The sequence below is a fragment of the Pongo abelii genome, chromosome 13 (genome assembly GCF_028885655.2).
Source record: "Pongo abelii isolate AG06213 chromosome 13, NHGRI_mPonAbe1-v2.0_pri, whole genome shotgun sequence".
Taxonomy (NCBI): Eukaryota; Metazoa; Chordata; class Mammalia; order Primates; family Hominidae; genus Pongo; species Pongo abelii.
Genome location: NC_071998.2, coordinates 107,939,064 through 107,957,573, shown reverse-complemented (window position 1 = coordinate 107,957,573; position 18,510 = coordinate 107,939,064). Strand labels below are relative to the sequence as shown.

General features: G+C 44.5%; 1 protein-coding gene across 2 annotated transcripts in view; it reads left to right on the top strand.

Moving 5' to 3' along the window:
• ASTN2 (astrotactin 2) overlaps window positions 1–18,510 on the top strand; it is a 997,527-nt gene that overhangs the window by 669,417 nt on the left and 309,600 nt on the right. For both annotated transcript variants that reach the window (XM_054520535.2, XM_054520536.2), the window contains exons 14-16: window positions 9,319–9,443; window positions 13,687–13,791; window positions 16,836–17,015. In XM_054520535.2, the coding sequence (XP_054376510.2) occupies window positions 9,319–9,443; window positions 13,687–13,791; window positions 16,836–17,015 (410 nt within the window). The remainder of the gene's footprint in view (window positions 1–9,318; window positions 9,444–13,686; window positions 13,792–16,835; window positions 17,016–18,510) is intronic.

Sequence of the window (18,510 nt, the reverse complement as noted above, 5' to 3'; positions counted from 1 at the left end):
CCCCACCAGCCTTGCCTCTCCCCCTTACCAGTCTCCCCTATCCCTTAACTTGGCCTCAGAGAAGGCAGAGGTTGGTGAGGGAAAGTCTCTGGTACAAATGTGTTCTTGTGGATCCTTGCTGGTATTTGCTATGTGATTTTTTGTTTGAGCTTGGCTCTGGGTGCTAGCACTGGCATCCATTGAGGTATGGATGGTCTTGGGTAGTTTTTTGAAAGAAGCAATGTGTTGGAATGCACAGCCAATGTCCAACGTCATTAGGTCTCAACACTCTGAAGCCCCCTTTGTTCTAATGTTCTAATCTCAGCCTCATCTACCATCCCTGACACCATGGGAGCGAAGGAGTTATGCCAAGAAGTCTTTTTATTTTTAATTTTATATTTTTAATTGACATATAACAATTGTACATATTTATGGGGTCAGGAAGTCTTGACAGTTTTATTCCCTTTACCCTGTGTATGCAGAACTTGGCGTGGGTGGCTCCAAATTCAAATCTCTTCTTCACTTACTGCTACCCTCTCCCAGGAGCTCCTGTTGGCTTGTTGAGCGAGGGGCTTGCAAACTTCCCAGACTATATCCTGAGTCTAGGGGAGCAAACCCAATCACCCCTGCTCACCTGTATCAAGATTCTTAAATATCTTAAGCATTTATTGACACTACTCTTGTACTTGGGATGAATGAGGGGTGGTTTGACTTCCAAAAGGCCAGGAGGAGGGTCATTGAGGCACTCCCATCTGAACTCTCAGCCACTTGACTTTCCTCTTCAACAATTCCTTGCAGCACCAGTGGCAGAAAGAAGAGTGTACTATTTCCTTTTCTTATCTGGTGGGTACAACTGTGAGGCCATCACCTGCCCGATCTGTATATTAAAATAAAACATAATGATCTGAGTCAGCAGGTCTGTCTTTTGATAGAGAAGGGAACTTCACCCTCAGCACAGGCTGGGTTTTTAAACTATTGTCCAGCTTGAAACACTGCAAAGTCAACTTTGAGAGGCAAAGCTCAAATAAGATTTTCGGAGAATGAAAAACATTTTAACATTTTCAAAACAATGATTTACCTTGCACACATGTGCACACATACATAGAAGGCATTTGTACACATGTGTGTCTCCTATCAGCCTGTGAGTAACTGGAGGACAGAGAATGTCATTTTTATTGTTGTATTCCTAATGCCTGACAAATAACAGTAAATATTTGTTGAATGAACGAAGGAATAAATGAATGAATGAATGAATGGTTAAATGAAAGAATCACTAAATATTGAGTGCTTGACCAGAGAACTTAAACTATGATGCATAATTAAGAAGTTGAGCATATGAGAACAGTTTCTAACTGCTGCTTAAGAAGACAGAGCTTCAGGGTGGGCTGGTACCAACCAACCAGTGTTAGCATCAGTTTATCACCACCAGACCCTATAGATGTCTCCGGCACCTGCAGAACAGCTACAAAATCTAGCCCAGCACCTCCCAGCTTGAGGTTCAGACAAACGTTTTGTACCAGCCCATTCCTCTCAGTTCCAGAGAAGGACAGTGGCTTCTGCATATCACACAGCCAGCCAGTGACAGAGCCAAGATGAGAACACAGGTCTCCCAACTGCTTGTTCTCAGAGGACACCAAATCTCAACCAAAGTCATCCTGTCACTTGGCATAAAGGCTCAGTTCAGTCAGAGAGGGGGGATGGGGCAGAGTGTACACTAGGGAATATGTCCTCATCAGCTTTGGGATTTTAAGGCAACATTTTCTGAGGCTTCTGGACGGTGTAGGAAGAGCCAGAGAACCAGGCAAGGAGAGCAGGCCCCTCCCTGCAAACTCAATAGCTCCCAAACCAAGGCTCCTAGCTTTCCCTCAAGTAAGAAAAGACTGCAGACAATGCTGGCTGGCTCTAAGGTGATTTACCTTCCTGAAATACCTCAGTTGAAATGCTAATTTCCCTAGAACTGAGGGGTAATGGCTCTTGCATGCTGGTTGCTGTGTATTAATGTACCCAAAACACACATATTCTTAAAAAGGGGCGGCAGGCAGCAAAGACCTGAGGAAGGGTAGGACAGAGTGTCAGAGGAGTCCGGCTTCCCTTGTTTGTCTTCACTGTCAGCATGGCTGATCAGAAGGAAGCTAGACACAGTGCATCTCAGTGGAAATGCTTTGTAGGATTTCTGTCATTTAGAGGTCATATGCAGGTAGCCTGGGAGGATAAAGAGACCTTCCCCTTCTATTACACATGGTTCAACAAATGCTCAGGGGCATATACAATGAGATAGGCACTGTGCTGGGCCCTCTGAGATCCTTGGAGAGATTCAGAATCTAGTATGGGATTCAGGAAAATAAGCTAGCATTAAAAATAACTTTACGGCCGGGTGCGGTGGTTCACACCTGTAATCCCAGCACTTTGGGAGGCTGACATGGGCAGATCCCGAGGTCAGGAGATCGAGACCATCCTGGCTAACACAGTGAAACCCCATGTCTACTAAAAAATATATAAAAAATTAGCAGAGCATGGTGGTGGGCGCCTGTAGTCCCAGCTACTCGGGAGGCTGAGGCAGGTGAATGGCGTGAACCTGGGAGGCGGAGCTTGCAGTGAGCCAAGATAGCACCACTGCACTCCAGCCTGGGTGACAGAGCAAGACTCTGTCTCAAAAAAATAAATAAATAAAATAAAATAACTTTACATAAATCCTCCTCTTCACACATTGAAGCTGAACTCATTGTCCCCATTTTACAGATGAAGTCACTAAGGATCATAAAATTTGAAGGGATACTCCTGAAGGTCACACAGCTAGAATTTGTATCCATGTGTGTATGAGTTCTAAGCCCATGCTCTTTCTATCACTAGATCCCAAGACCACATCTGGAATCAATTTACAAACAAGATGCATGAAATTAAAGTGATAGAAAAGATGTATTTCAACTGGGGAAAACTGGAATGGTATTATGGAAATGATGGTTTTTGAATGGGGCCTTTTGCTGCCCACTGGCATTGTTCATTCTAGAATGTGCCCGCACCACTACCTCTACCTGAATACACATATGTACACCAAGAATGGGAGGTTTAACCAACCCCTTTCTTAGGGAGATCATCTTTTCTCATCTGGTCCCACTCACTCAGTGGCCCCTGGCCCCTCTGTCCAAGCTCCATGGGAGCCAGAGTATGTATGCACTTAGGAATTTAGGGTAAGAAAGTAGGGTTTTGAAGCTTCTTATGGAATATTAGACTCAAATCCTCAATATGCTTTAGATCCTGAAGCATTCTGAGACTCTGGCAAAACATCAGAAACGGCTTCATCAATAGATGTAGGTCATGCACACATTACCATTGTCTCTGGGTTTTCTTCCTTCACTGCTTCAACAAATGCTCATGGTGCACCTACTTTTTCTCAGTTTTACTCAGGTACTTAGTTTGCACTGCTGGGCCCTGAGGAGGCAGAAGTACATTGGACAGGCATAGTTTGGGGCTGCATGGAACACACAGTCTAGTGTGAAAGACAGGTGTCCAACAAGGTCTTCCACGAGCACATGTATCATTAGAAACGATAAAGCCCTTCATAGAGGAAAACAACAAGATACTATAAGGGTGTGTAATGGAAGAACTGATTCCAGCGAGAGTTCTCAAAGGCAGAGGAATAGTGGATGGTCTGAATGATGAGTAGGAGTTGTTCAGGTGCAGAGGGGGGGCAAATTCCAGAGGGAGGGCAAATTCCAGAGAGAGGGCAAGTTCTAGGTGGGTCCTTGTGTAGGATGGGAGCACGCCCCAGAAAAGGAACTTAAGGACAGTCAGAGCAGGAGGAAAACAGTGGCCCAGGGGGCTGTGGCTCAAACAATAAGGCAGCAGGAGTTAAGTAGGCAGGGTCTAGATAATGAGGGATCTTGTAGACCTCAGTGCAACATTGATTCTCTCCTGGTCTTCATGAATGGAGGCATCTCCTCTGATTTTCCACTGCTGTATCCCTAGCACCCAAAACAGTTCCTGAAAAAGGATAGAGCTCCAATAAGTGTTTGTGAAATGAAGGAGACCTCTCACTGCCAGAGTCCCCGGGGCCCAAGATCTACTATTTTAGAATCGATGAATTGTTTCCCTAGAATGTCGACTGAGATTGAACTTTTTTTATAGATAAATTTGGCAGATGCTTGTCTGTGTGTTTGTGTGTGTGCGTGTATAAGTGAATGTTGTGTTTCAAGCAGCAGCAGAGCCACTGTTTGTTTAAACAAGCATCTCTCAAAAATGCTTTCTTGAAAGCACACTCCACTGTGGTGATGAATAACAGAACTGCCTGGTATCATCTCTAAATGAGTCAAGCTATGCCCAGGATCAAGAGCACAGGCTTGGGATCGATTCACTGAGCATGTACTTACTGCATGCTGGGCTTTCAGCTGGAAGCTAGGGGTGTTAGAATGTGGTCTTGGCCACTGCCACTTTCAAACCGTGGACTTCAGTTGGACAAGTTCCTTAACCTCTCTGAACATGTTTCTTCATCTATAAAACGGGAATAATGATAGTACTTGTCTCACAGAGTTCTTATGAGGTTAAAATGGCATACACACTCCTATATCTGTTTTAGTTTCAATCATTTTGGGGGTACAAGTGGTTTTTGATTAGATAAGTTATTTAGTGGTGATTTCTGAGATTTTAGGGCACCCATCATCTGAACAGTAGACACTGTACCCAATACGTAGTCTTTTTTTTTTCTTCTGAGATGGAGTCTCAGCGTGATCTCAGCTCACTGCAACCTCTGCCTCCCGGGTTCAAATGATTCTCATGCCTCAGCCTCCCGAGTAGCTGGGATTACAGGTGGGTGCCACCATGCCCAGCTAATTTGTATATTTTTAGTAGAGATGGGGTTTCATCATGTTGGCCAAGTTGGTCTTGAACTCCTGACCTCAGGGGATCTTTCTGCCTCAGCCTCCCAAAGTGCTGGGATTATAGGCATGAGCCACTGCTCCTGGCCCCATTATGTAGTCTTTTATCACTCCTCTTCCAACCTTCCCCTGCCAAGTCCTCAAAGCTCGTTATATCACTCTTATGCCTTTGAATCCTTATAGCTTAGTTCACAGTTATAAGTGAGAACATACAACCTTTGGTTTTCCATTCCTGTATGCTGCTATATCTTGACACACTACCTTGAGTATAGGAGATGGTCAACAAATGCAATCAATAAATCTCAGTAAATATTATCATTATTACTAGGGTTAGTTACCTAGCAGCTTTTACTACAGACACACACACACACACACACACACACACACACGTTGGCACATGAACTACAGCATAACTTATGAGCAACACATATAATCAATCAATAAATATTGTCCATTATTTGTCTTTGTATTATACGAATTGTGTGGTAGTTTTTACTACACACACACACACACACACACACACACACACACACACACACGAGCGCTGAGAATCTGAATTATTCCTGAGCACCCGAGTTTAAGCCAGCACCCTGCCAGCTCCCTTGTCGCCTCTCCCAGGTGGGTGGATTCTGCAGCTGCTGTCTAGGCTTACATCTGAGGTTCTCAGCCCAGCGGAACTTTCCCAGCAGCTACTCTCTCATCCGTGTTTTGCCTCCCGAAACAGCCGATCGATGCAAAGGCCCCGGGCGCCCTCTGCTGGCAGAGGCCTTGCAGGACTTGTGGCCATCGCCCAGGCGGTTGCAAAGGGACCCAGTACCCGAGGGACCATGCCGTTGCTGGGTTGTTCATTCGGGCTTCATCTTTGCCTACCTGCCACCCTCCTTCCCAGCCTTCCATATTGGCTGGCTAACTCTCACCCTTCCGTCTTCTCTCTCTTTCTGCATTTCTCCAAGTCCCCCTCTACTTTCTGGAAGCTCAGGAAGGAAAACCTTCCTCTGAGAAGGGGTGTCCTGAGCCAGGCCCCTGCCTCCTGAGTTTGCACACTGCTTCCTTGCATTGTCCCGTTGGCGTCAGATTTCCTTGCAGAGCTAAGAGTGACTTGACGGGAAGGGAGAAGGATTGGAAGAGAGGGACATGCAGATAGAGAAGGTGGCATTACCTTCCCTCCTCTGCAATTGTAAGAACATTTCTAGAGATTTGAAATGGAGACCCTTGGGTAGTAAAGTGAAAAATGATAGATTTGCCTTCAGATTTTATTTCCCAAATGCGTCCAGTGTGTAAGTCCATGGAAAATCCATTTCCTTGTCGGTTAAACGGGGAATATATGCCTATCTTGTGGCATTTGCGTGAGGCTTGAAGAGGTCACATAGAGAACAGAGCCTGGGGCATGTGGTGAATAGCTAACTCTCTCCTCTCTTGTAGGAGCAGCAAGGTCCTCCTCTTGGCTGCATCCTGTCTGGGCTCGGCACATGCCCAGGCACTATGGCCCTTCCAGCTTTGACAGCCTGTGTGTGTCACAGGCAGGTCCTTTAGCACCCTGTACCCAAGCAGTGATGAGGAGTGTGCTAGGATGTCTTTTGAAGACATCTACCATGACCTGTTAGACAAACAAAGACTCTATGCTAGGCATGCAATAAATATTAACCCTTCTATATTCAACTGTCTGAGTGAATGCTTAGGGAAAGGCAAGCTGAGAAATAACACCGCAATCTGGTGATTTTTTAGTACATAATAAAGTATAAAATATACTTGACTTAAGCATTTAGTTTGCTTTTAAACCTCATAGAATTCTGGAAAAATTAAATACCAGATTGAATCAACTTTAAAACTTAACTCATGGTTGAAAGCAATATATTACTCAATTTTGATCTGGGGCCAAACCACCTGGGATCTCCCACTTCCCAGCCTTGTGGCTTTAGGTAGTTACATAACTTCTTTGTGCTTCAGCTTTTCAATGTCTAAATGGGGAATGTAAATGACACCTACTTCACAGAGTTGGGTGAAGAGTAAGTACAGCCAATTGTGTCTGGTGCATAGTAGGTGCTCAATAAAAGGCTATTGTTATTGTAGCCATTCCACTAAGGCCAGCTGAATAGCTGTTATGATCCCCGTTTTACAGAACAGAACCTTGAGATTTGGTTGGTTTGCTCCAGGTTAGACAGCTAGGATGCAGTGTGGGCAGAACTGGAGCCCAGTCCTCATAGGCTCTTCTCAGCTTCCAAGGCTGAGCTACCTCCTCACCCTTAGCCTCTCCTGCCCAGAGTGAAAACAAGTGCTGGGGATCTTGTAGGGAAGAGACCTTGTGCAGCAGCACCCAGCACATGCAGAATTCCTGATAGCAGCCCCCACTGATTGTTCTGCATGGCCATTTTTGTGTTTTCCCCACTAGGCTGAGAAGATCTAGAGGACAACAAGGGGAAACATCAATCTGTCTCTGTGTTCTTAGCACCACCCAGCACAGGATTCCACCCAAGTATGTGCTCAGTGCATGCTGGTTGACTGACTAGGGCATGGACTACCCCTCCATCCTGCTACATCTTTCAGGGAAAAATCTATCAATCACCAGAGGCCACCTCACAAGGGAGGCATGAGGACATTTAGTCCTGGCTAGGGTTACATGCTATGTGGTGGTACTTCCATCTACCAGAAGCCTGTCTTTTTAAATTCATATTGCTGTTCCACACTCCCAGATTTGCAGACGAAGACCAACCGTCTAGGTAGAACCCATTATCACAGGCACACACAGACATAAACAAGCATGACTCCACAGACAGCCATGGCACACCCACACACAGCAGCATGCTTAAATGGCAAGTGTGGGCCTTACAACTCACCATCATGCACATGCATGCCTGGGCAGACAGTCTTAGGCCCAGCCAGACCTGGGTTCGTATCCCAGCTCTACCACCTGTTAACACCAAATCTCATGCTACTTATCTGCAACTTAAAGATAATAATATCTACCTTTTGGGATTGCTGTGAAGATTAAGTGATAAAATGTATGTAAAGTATTTAGCTAGATCCTAGCAAATTATAAAGATTCAATGAATAATACAGATGACAAAGACAATGATGATAATGATGGTGAGGCTGGTGGTATTGAAGATGGTGATAATGTCACATCCTCTGGACTCAGAAATGAAGAAAGTGTTCATTAAATGGATGAATTGATGATGAGCTTCAAAGGTGCCTGGAGTGGGGTGCAGAGATGTTGAGCAGACAGGAAGGTGACCCAAGCCACTCAACACTTTTACAGCTGCTTTGAACTGTCTGAGATACAGGCTTCAAAGGCATTGCTTTGGCATCACATATTTTTGTTTTTGTGCTTCTGATTTTCATTTCAAGGTTGACCATTCCATGTGTCAAAATGAAGTAATAAACATCCTCCTCCTTTCGTTCTTCTCCTCCCCCTTCTCTTCTCTCCTCCTCCTCTCTAGACTATAATTCATGTCTTTAATGCTGGGAATTTCTGAATATAAAGGGACCTCAGAAGTCATATTTAATATGGAAAAGCCCTCGATACCATCCGTGCCAATTGGCTGCCAAGTTTTCTGCTTGCACACCCTCAGTAACAGGAAGCTCACCACCTCTCTTGACAGGCTGTTAATTTTTAGGCAGGTCTATTGTCTAGAAGAATGAAACCTGCCTCCCTCTGCTGCACTGTTACTACCGTCCTCTCAGAATTTTGTTCACAGTTCAGTTCTCTGGGGTCATTCAGAGGTCTGTCTTCTGTTCCCTGGGACTGGCCTGCAGGAAAGGGTTAGAGGCACCTAAAGAAGTTAGAGCAAGGGAAAGAGCACTAACCTGGAGTCAGAAGACATGGGTTTGAGTCTAACCTATCAGGTTGTGATTCAGCAAGTCATTCCCTTTCTCCAGGCCTCAGTTTCCCCATCTGTAAAAGGAAAAGTTTGAGCCAAAAAAAAGTCTCTTAGGGCCCTTCCATTTTAACAAACATCTATTTTTCCAAGGTTTGTTTGTTTGTTTTTTTCTTTTTTTTCAGCCTAGTCTTGCCCCCTTGTTCTTCAAACACTACATACTATTCTCAGTTCTCACATCCTGGTTCAACATTGCTACTGCTTATGCCAGGGGACATTTAGCAGCCACATATACAGTTTATAGAGCATCAGAGAGTATCTTAAATAATTGGTAGGTTTTTACCACTAAGTGCTTACAACAGCCCTTAGATCTGAGTCTCACTTTATAGACAAGGAAACTGAGGTTCTGAGAGGAACAGTAGCATGCTTGAGATCATACAGCCAAGTAAGCAGTGGGGCTAAACTTGAACCCCAGCCTGACTGATTCAGGAACCTGTAGTTAGCACCATGTTCTCAGAGCTGGGATTCAGGAAACCAGAGGCATCACAGCAAAGCCACCCCAGCATGAGTCTACAGCATCCTGCCTCCTTGCCCTGCAGTCCCCAGCAGTCTCCACTTCCTCGATTTGGCAGTCTCTCTGCTCCTCTCCACAGGGAGAACAACTTCATCAAGGACTTTCCCCAGCTGGCCGACGGGCTGTTGGTGATCCCGCTGCCGGTGGAGGAGCAGTGCCGGGGGGTCCTCTCCGAGCCCCTTCCGGACCTCCAACTGCTCACTGGTAAGACATGTGCCAGACCCTTCCCAGGTTCCCTGACCACACACCTAGTGCATGTCCGTCTTCAGCAGATCCCAGATGGGCTCTGTCAAGCCTCCTCCTTCACGAAGAAGGGGATGGGAAGGAACTTACCCTTTCTTGGGCTCCTATTGGCTGTGCAGAACCAGGGACTTCCCTGAGACCCCAGACTTGGGACTGCAGTCATCTTTGAGAGGAGGTTCCTCTGTGAGAACAGGAATGATTTTTCTCAGTGAGAGTTTTGCCTCTGTGAATGAGTCTCAAAACACTTTTCATTCTCATTGACAATTTTCTGGTATTTTTCCACTTTTAGTATTTTGTATTCTTGGTTCATTTTAAGTCATTCTAAAGTAAAAGAAGTGGACTCTCCAACCAGGAGCCCCTCCTACTTGAAAGCACTCGAGTTACACAGCTCGTTTTTGTACGTGGGCACTGTGCCATCTGTGGGGTGATTATTATTTTTACCATTTGATAGATTAGGAAGCTATACTTAGAGAGGTAGAAGGGACCAGTCCAAAGTCACACAGCATATCTGCCAGGACTAAAACCTGGGTGCTGTAGCACCAAGTCTTTTGCCCTTTCCACTCCACTTTGCCGCTCCCCCACCCCGCAACCACTTTCTTTCTCCACTGGGAAGTTGCCTTTTGCAGGCTTTCCTGAGACGCCATATTTTCTGTCCAACCCCAGGATGCTCTTTCCTCTTTTTCTGCTCGCAGTTCCTCTCCTACCCTTTTCTTAACAAATTTCCTAAGATGTGAGGTTCCCGACTCTGCCTTTGTGATGCTGTGGTTGCGTGCCTTATCCACTGCCCAGGGAGAATAGTCACGGGGCAATCATCATGGGGAAGGAAAATAGAGCTCTCTCACTGAGAGGGGAATTGTTCCCCAGGGAAGACCCCACAATCTCACAGACCTAGGTTGAAATCTCTGTCTGACCTCCCCATCACTTGCAAGCTCTGGGAAACCTCCAAAGAGTCATTTAACCCCTGTGAGCCTTTCCTGTAAAAGAGCACAGATGGAGGAGAGAACCCACATGTGCTTAAGGGGTCCTGGGGGCCAGGCACTTTTTATGTGTTAAACCATGTAACCCTGCAAGGCCATTATTGTCCCCTTTAAACTTGTCAGCAAGGTCATGAACTCCTCCAAGGCCACGTGGCTAGTCTATAGTCATGTCAAGATTTAAACAAAGTCGGTCTTGACTCCAAAGCTGATGGCATATCCACTATCTTACATCACCCCTGACCTGTGCTATCTCAAAGAGGGACCCAGATTTAGATCAAATGAAATGATGGATGTAAAAGACACCTTGTAAAATGTTACAAAAAATTTCTATGCCTTCCTTAATTTTCATTTTTTTTAAGATCATAAAATTTCAGAGCTAACATGGACTGCAAAATGTGTCTAGTCTAATCTTCCTTCCTAATGAGGAATCAAGTCTATAACATCCTTCCTGAGTGGTTATCCCTCTTTGGATACCCCCAGTGATGGGGAGTTTACTACCTCCTAAAGCAGACATGTCCACGGTCTGTGAGGAGGTGCTGTGCTTTAATGGAAAGGCCACTGAACCTGTCATTGATCCTGGTATGTCTTTGGACAGTTTCCCTCTCTGAGTCTCAGTTTCTTCCTCTAAAATATAGGGTATGGGCCGGGTGCAGTGGCTCATGCCTATAATCCCCATACTTTGGGAGTCCGAGGCAGGTTGATCACCTGAGGTCAGGAGTTTGAGACCAGCCTGGCCAACATGATGAAACCTTGTCTCTACTAAAGATACAAAAAATTAGCCAGGGGTGGTGGTGGGCACCTGTAATCCCAACTACCCAGGAGGCTGAGGCAGGAGAATCACTTGAACCCGGGAGACGGAGGTTGCAGTGAGCCGAGATCTTGCCACTGCACTCCAGCATGGGCAACAAGAGCGAAACTCTGTCTCAAAAACAAAACAAAACAAAACACAATAACAAAAAAATAGGGTATGATAATTATTTTTTTAGGATTCTAATGAGAAATAAAGATCATGTATATAAAATGCTTGGGACACTATGGGTATCCATTAGTGGTTCAAATTGTTATGATTCTTTGTTTTGACTCAAGGATCTTTGGAGATTTCCTAATAAAAGGAACTATTGCATTTCAAAAGATTTATTATTATTATTATTATTAATTATTACCAGGAAAAATTCCTCCCTCCATGACATAGCTTCATTCCAACCATAATCCCCAGGTGGGGATCTGGGATGGGGAGGGCAAGGTGAGAGTCAGCGATAGAGTAACCCAGGGATGAGTTTATGGTTAGGAACAGAGCGAGAGTTAGGCAGCCAGTGGATAGGCATTTATTGAGAGGCTACTATAAGCCAGGCTGTCTTCTAGACTCTGTAGAAGGGGAGGAATATAGACCATGACCTTGACCTCAAAAAGCTGACATCCATTCCAGTGGAGAAGCTTTTATTTGAGGCTTGAATCCAGGAATGAGCAGGGATGGAAGGAAGTGAGAGATGGAGTGAGAAGATGGTTTTATAAATTACTTGATAATCAGAAGGAATTTTTAAATTTGTTTTGTTTTTATGTTTGGACATCATGCCACCAAGTGAAAGAGCTGCCTCTCAACAGCCTGCATCATTCTGCCTCCCTCTGTTGGAGATAGGCCTTGGCTGCCAATGCCCCCAGCAAGTCTGCTTTGAACATGAATGAGCAGTAATGGAAGGAGCAGAGACTGCCCTGTCCCTGGTGTCTGAATCTTCTTGTGCAGACATTTTCTCTGCCCTTAGTCAAAAACACAGCCCTGCCCTTCCTCCCTCCACACAATCTCCTTTTCTCCCTAGCCTCTGCAAAGGAAGGACAGGAGACGCAGAGCAGATAAACAAAGAGGATGTATTTATAACAAACAACCTCACTCCAGTGGACATATCTTTGGGGATCATGAAAATTTCACTTTAAAATGAAAGCCTCTAAAAAACTATTTTATTCCTGAAAAGGCTAAGGAGCATAAGGAGGAAAAAAAAAAGTTGACAGTAATGGACAACTTTAATACTGCAGTAACGTCCAGGAAGAAATCATTTGTTCCAATGAGATTCTCATTTTAATCTTGGTATCAAATATCTCTTTAAGTGCCTACTCACCAGGGGACAAGAGAAAAGAATTGAAAATGTGCCTGCCATTTGCAGAGGCACAAGAAAGCATGGATACATAAAAACAGTAATAATAACTGCGATGTGACTAGCATCTTTTTAATGTATTTTTGTTCAGCTTATAAAAAAGAGAGTTTGCAAAGCTTAGGGTAGAAAATTTAGAAAATAGTTGTGAATATAAATCAGAAAACAAGAATTTTTCATTTACCACCGCTAACACTTTGTTGTGTCTTTTCTGTTTTTATTTCTTGTTTACACCAGTGTTTCCTGAAATTTATTCTATAAAACATGAATTCCAAGGGACCTTTCATACAAAAGGGGTTTTATGGTCAAAGAAGTTTGCACACTACTTTCAAGCATTGTTAATATAATCAAGATGCTGAGAAATTATACAGTTAAACTTTGTTTTGCCTGTGCTTCTCAGTCTTACTTGAAATAGAAAGAGTTTATTTCTGTATACATATATTGTACATAATACTTATGAACACCCATGTTTCCATGTTAAGAAATGATAGTCTACATAGGGGTCAGCAAACATAAAGGGAAAGTTAAAAAATGCATTAGGCTTTGCAGGTGGTTTGTATTGCAACTGCTCAACTCTGCTGTCATAGTGTGAAAGCAGCTACAGACAATACATAACAAATAGGCTGTAGTTTACTTACATGTGGTCTACGTGTACAACATTTCTAGGTTACCAGAGGGCTCCCACTTCTAGTACCTTACCTGAGCCTCACAACATGCCTATGAAATAAGAGTATTAGAGATAGCTACAGTGTCAGATGTGGAAACGGAAGCACTGAGATGTCTAGTGCCTGGTGGCAAGTTGCAAATGGGGTTAGGTAAGACATAGATCTGACCTGAGGTTGCTCTTGCTTGTAGGGTAAAGGGGACTTGCAAGCTATAGAGTGTAGAGAAAAATGAGGGGTAGGGCTGAGATTAGAGACCAGGAAGAGGCCTGGAGGGTGGGGTTCATAAAATTGTCAGTCCCAATGAAAGTTGTACTTCAAAGAGGTGTCTGTTACCCAGAGCCAAGAGCTGCAGGGTGAGCGTTGTGGTGTGAAGCGTCTTAATTCTGGGCTCACGTGACCATCTTATTTTCTCTCCCAGGAGATATCAGGTATGATGAGGCCATGGGTTACCCCATGGTGCAGCAGTGGCGGGTCCGGAGCAACCTCTACCGTGTGAAGCTCAGCACCATCACCCTCTCAGCAGGTGAGGACCACTGCCTGGGCAGCCAGGGGACTTGGAATAATTTAGCACTTGCTGCCAAGGACCTAGCATGTGCCAGGGCATATGAGAGCACTGGGGATGCTGAGGAAATGAGGATGCATCCTCTCTGCCATCAAGGAGTCCTAGGGAGGGTGGGTGGACAGGAGTCTGACAGACAGTAGGGTCGATGCAATAATGGGGAAGCGGTGGCACAGAAGATGGAGCTAATCATTCTGGGGGAGCTAGAGAAGCTTCCTGGAGGAAAAGGTATCTGAGTAGGGTGTGGAAGTATGAATAGGAGAGTGGGGATAAACAGTATCTAAGTCACATTTATGTTTTTGAAGTATTTCAAGCTTGTGAATTATAAATTCTCCTCAGACACCAATTTCTCTTTCTCTCCTGGCTAATTTCTTTTCCTGTCCATCTCCGATACAAAAATCTTATATAACCCCCACACCCCCATCCCTTTTCATGCACCACCCACATTATATCCACATGAACTTTAAGCTCCAACAGATGGCAACAATTTATAGTGCCCAAAATGGTGCATGTTCTCTCATGCCACTGTGACTTTGCCCATACTGTTCCCTCTGCCTGGACCTCTTTGTCTTGGGAACATATACTATATTACTCTGTGATGCCTCCCCCATTCTCCATTCCCTTCAAAACAACTGACAGGATTCTCGGTGCTTGAATATCTATATCAAGACACTAACAAGTCCTTGATTTATATTGGAATCTTGTCTATGACCTGAGAACTGTGGGTGGGGCTTGGGTCTTATTTATTCTAGTATCTCCAAAACTAACGAAGATTAGCACGTTGTTGGTGCTCATGTATGATGGAGGAATTTTTAAAAATAAATGAAAACTGAAAAATAAGGAATGAATGAAAGAATCTGGAAAGATGAGGCCTGACCTAGGATATTCTACCCTAACTCTTACTAATAACACTTTCACTGGTTTATTGTCTGAGTGTCCTCTAATTATCTATGAGTTCTTTTGTTCTCTTTTCTTTGTTCATCAGCAAAATGGAGCTCTTATAGCCTGGGAATTGGAAGATTTCACCCTCTGGGAAGTAGAAATAGTAATTATTGCTGACATCTGTTAAGCATTTTATAATATTTCATTTCTTATGACAGAACAGTACTGTGAGGAAGGCATTATTTATCCCATTTTTCTTCAGATAAGTATACTGAGGGTTAGGGAGGTTAAATAACTTGCCCAAGGTCACACAGCTAGTAAGTGGCAGAGCAGGGAATGAATGAATCAAGGATTTGATTGCAGTTTTGTCTGCCTGGATAAGAGCCTCAGGGCATCTCTGTGGTATTGTTTTTTATTACTTAACAGAAACCATCTAATTATTAACACTACCGTATTAATTAGCCAGTTGTATTACTTAACAGGTTGATGGAGAGGGGTTGTTCTCATCAAACACCCATTCTTTGAGCCCTATTTTTGTTTTCTGCCCCCCACACCCCACACTGCATTTGTGAATAAGACTATGATGTTCCTATTAGAAGTACAAAAGTGCATCTGCTTTAATTAATCAATAATGATGCTCCTGGAAAACCCTTTTGTCAATCAAATGTTGGCAAATTGGAGCTCACTTTTAATGTTGGAGAGAAGCTTGTTCTTTTACATTTTACTTTGATGTGGCACAGTGTTGGTTGTTCTTGTAATAATTGTGGTTGGTGTGTTTGCTGTGTCCCAGGAACTGGGCCATGTACCCATTTGGGGTGGGTGTGCAGGGAGGATGCATGTGCAGATATAGAGACAAATAAGGTAGAGCTTCTGACTTTAAGATGGTGCATGTTGAAAGTGCAGACAGAAGGCACTCCTGTCCATGATGATGTGAAAGGCTTCTTGGAGAAGAGGTGACTTCCAGGGGCCTTGAAGCATAGGTGTGACTTAGGGAGGACATAGGGAGGCCATTTCAGGTGTGTGTGTGTGTGTGTGTGTGTGTGTGTGTGTGTGTGTGTGTGTTGAGGGTAGTGAGAATGCAAGGAAAGATAGAATGATAGAAATTCCAGGTCACATTCAGGATAAATAATAAAACTAATTTGGCTGGAGCTAAAACTTAGTGTGGGTGGCTCATGAGAGATGAGCTTGGAACCTTGAATTTCTAAAGAAGGTGAGTAGGCTTTGTCCAGTAGCAGGGAGGAGCTCAGGAATGCCCCTGGAAGAATGGCTTGGTCATGTGCCTGTTTGACGAAGGAGAGAAAGAGGGAGCAGTTTTTAATGAGTGACTGCTGTGCAGGCCCCATGCTAAGTGCTGAGGACTTAGCCTAGGACTAAGAAATAGAGCAGCAAGAAGGCTCTGTGGAAATCTAGGGAGAGAGAACACACCACTGTTAAAGAGAGGGAACAGCAGAGATATAAAGAAAAGCAATGCTACAGGAAGCTAAACCAGGAATCAGATTCATGGACTCAGAATACATGCTGACTCTGGGCAAATGCAGCGTTAGGATTCCAGCCATGGGCAGTTCAAGCCCTGGTTTGTTTGGTGCAGTGGAAGATGCATGCAGGTTGCAGTGAGAACATAAGTGGGTTTGAGTCCAGCTTCTTTCTCTAGCTGGAAGTTCAAGATAACTCAATTTTAGTCTCTCAGCTTTGACTGGCTCATTATACAATGGGGGTTGTTGTTGTCAAGTTATATACAATTGTGGCTAAGGTTAAGTTACATAAAGAGGGTGAAACATCTAACAGTTTTCCCAGTACACACTGGTTGCTCAGTGAGTAGATATCAGCTTTGACTTCCTGATTTATCTTGTTTAAGTTCCCATGGTCTACGTTGCTGAGTTTAGGCCTTTTTCTCCTCCAGATTCCCTCTTGGTCACTGTGTCTGATGTGCCCCTCAGAGAAGGCATTCTTTGCTATTTAAGTGAGGGAATTATGTGTATGTTTGGACTAGTGCAGCCACCAAGCTGCCACTGTGCTGAGGGGTAAGGCACCAAATCCAGGTTAGGAAGAACCCCTGCTACTGTATAATTTGCCTAGCTGCCAGCCTCCCACATCTGACCACCTCCACATGCTCCTCTCTTGTCCAGGCTTCACTAATGTTCTCAAGATCCTGACCAAGGAGAGCAGTCGGGAGGAGCTGCTGTCCTTCATCCAGCACTATGGCTCCCACTACATCGCAGAGGCCCTCTATGGCTCAGAGCTCACCTGCATCATCCACTTTCCCAGCAAGAAGGTCCAGCAGCAGCTGTGGCTCCAGTATCAGAAAGGTAAGCCCGGAGTGCCTACTGGAGGAGGTGGCCAGGCAGGCTGTAGAGGCAAGGGGTCTGGGGAGACAACTGAGCTGCCTTGGATCTAAATCCTAGCTCTGCCACATCTAAGCTGTGTGACCATGGGCAAGTCCCTGCCTCTCTCTGAGCTTCAGTTTCACCATGGGCAGAGTGAGGGATCGTATAATGATTTTGCAGGATTCTGTCAAGTCAGACATTTTCTGAGGCCTCAAGTTAGTGTTCTAGACTCCAGAACCCTTGCCTTCTCCTGCAGGTACTTTGCTTCCCACATCCTCTCTTTGAAACAACTGCCAGGGATCAGGTTGGGGGTCGGCAAGTGGTGTCTTCTTGACACTTTCTTCTCTCCAGGCTTCTTGGAAGAACCCAAGAAGATCTTGGGTTCTTCTCTCCCAAGAAGAACTCCCTTCTGCTGGAAAAACAATCACCTCATGACCAAGCGGACGGTTTCCATTCTGTCCCGTAGTGAGGCTTTTATCCTCAGGAAGGGCCAGCAGATTTCATTTCCCTCTGACTCTCAGCTATTATCAGAATTGGAATTCCTCAGACCAGGTGCAGGAGACCAGTCTCTGCCCACTGACCTTGTGAAGGTTATTCCTTTTCCACCTCAATTTTCCCTTCCTATGAAATGGCTACATAAGTAGCTATTCTTGTCTGCTTCTCACATTAAAGATAAGTGGTTTATGTAATAGCATTTTGAGAAAGTTAGAAATATCGCACATGTGTATACATGTGTTTTAATAGGTCAGTGTATTCATACTCCCATTTTACATGTGAGAAAATGAGTCTCAGATATGCCACATCAAGTGCTCATAGACACACAGCTAATAAGTAGCAGGGTCAGGATTGGAACCCAAGGCTGGCTGGCTGCAAAAGCCCATATTCTTTCCCTCTTTCAACTATACTGAAATGCTTCTTGATATAGTTAATACTATTATTATCAACTATTTGTAAAAGAAAGTCTCTCAATTGATGGAAAGGGTGAAGAGCAATGTTAAGAACATGCTTGCATCTTTTCATACAGCTCAGCCACCCTATCTCCAAGAACGAAAGCAATCATAACAAAAAACCACAAAATGTGGGAGCCAGGAGGGATCTGAAAGATCTCATTGAGCATAGCACTCCAGTTTTGCAGTCGAGGAAACTAAGTCTATAGGGGAGAAGAAGGGAGCTTTCACACAGCTTTGCTTGGCAGGGCCAAGACCAAGTGGGGTGCTCTACACCTCCTGTCTAGTGCTTTTTATGCAGCCGCACATTCCCAACTGGATAAAACCCTAGTCCACCTGCCTTCCCAATCTCTAGATCCCTTCCCTTTGTCCCTGGGAGCTTTGCATCCCCAGTCGTGCTCTCACCCCTTTCTGCTTCCTGTGTGCAACTGTGTGGGGCACGGGGTGGTTTATGGGCACAGTGGATATAATTGAGTTGTCTGGGAATAGCTCCGTTTTATGGCTGTGACAATGACAGTCTTTAAGGAAGT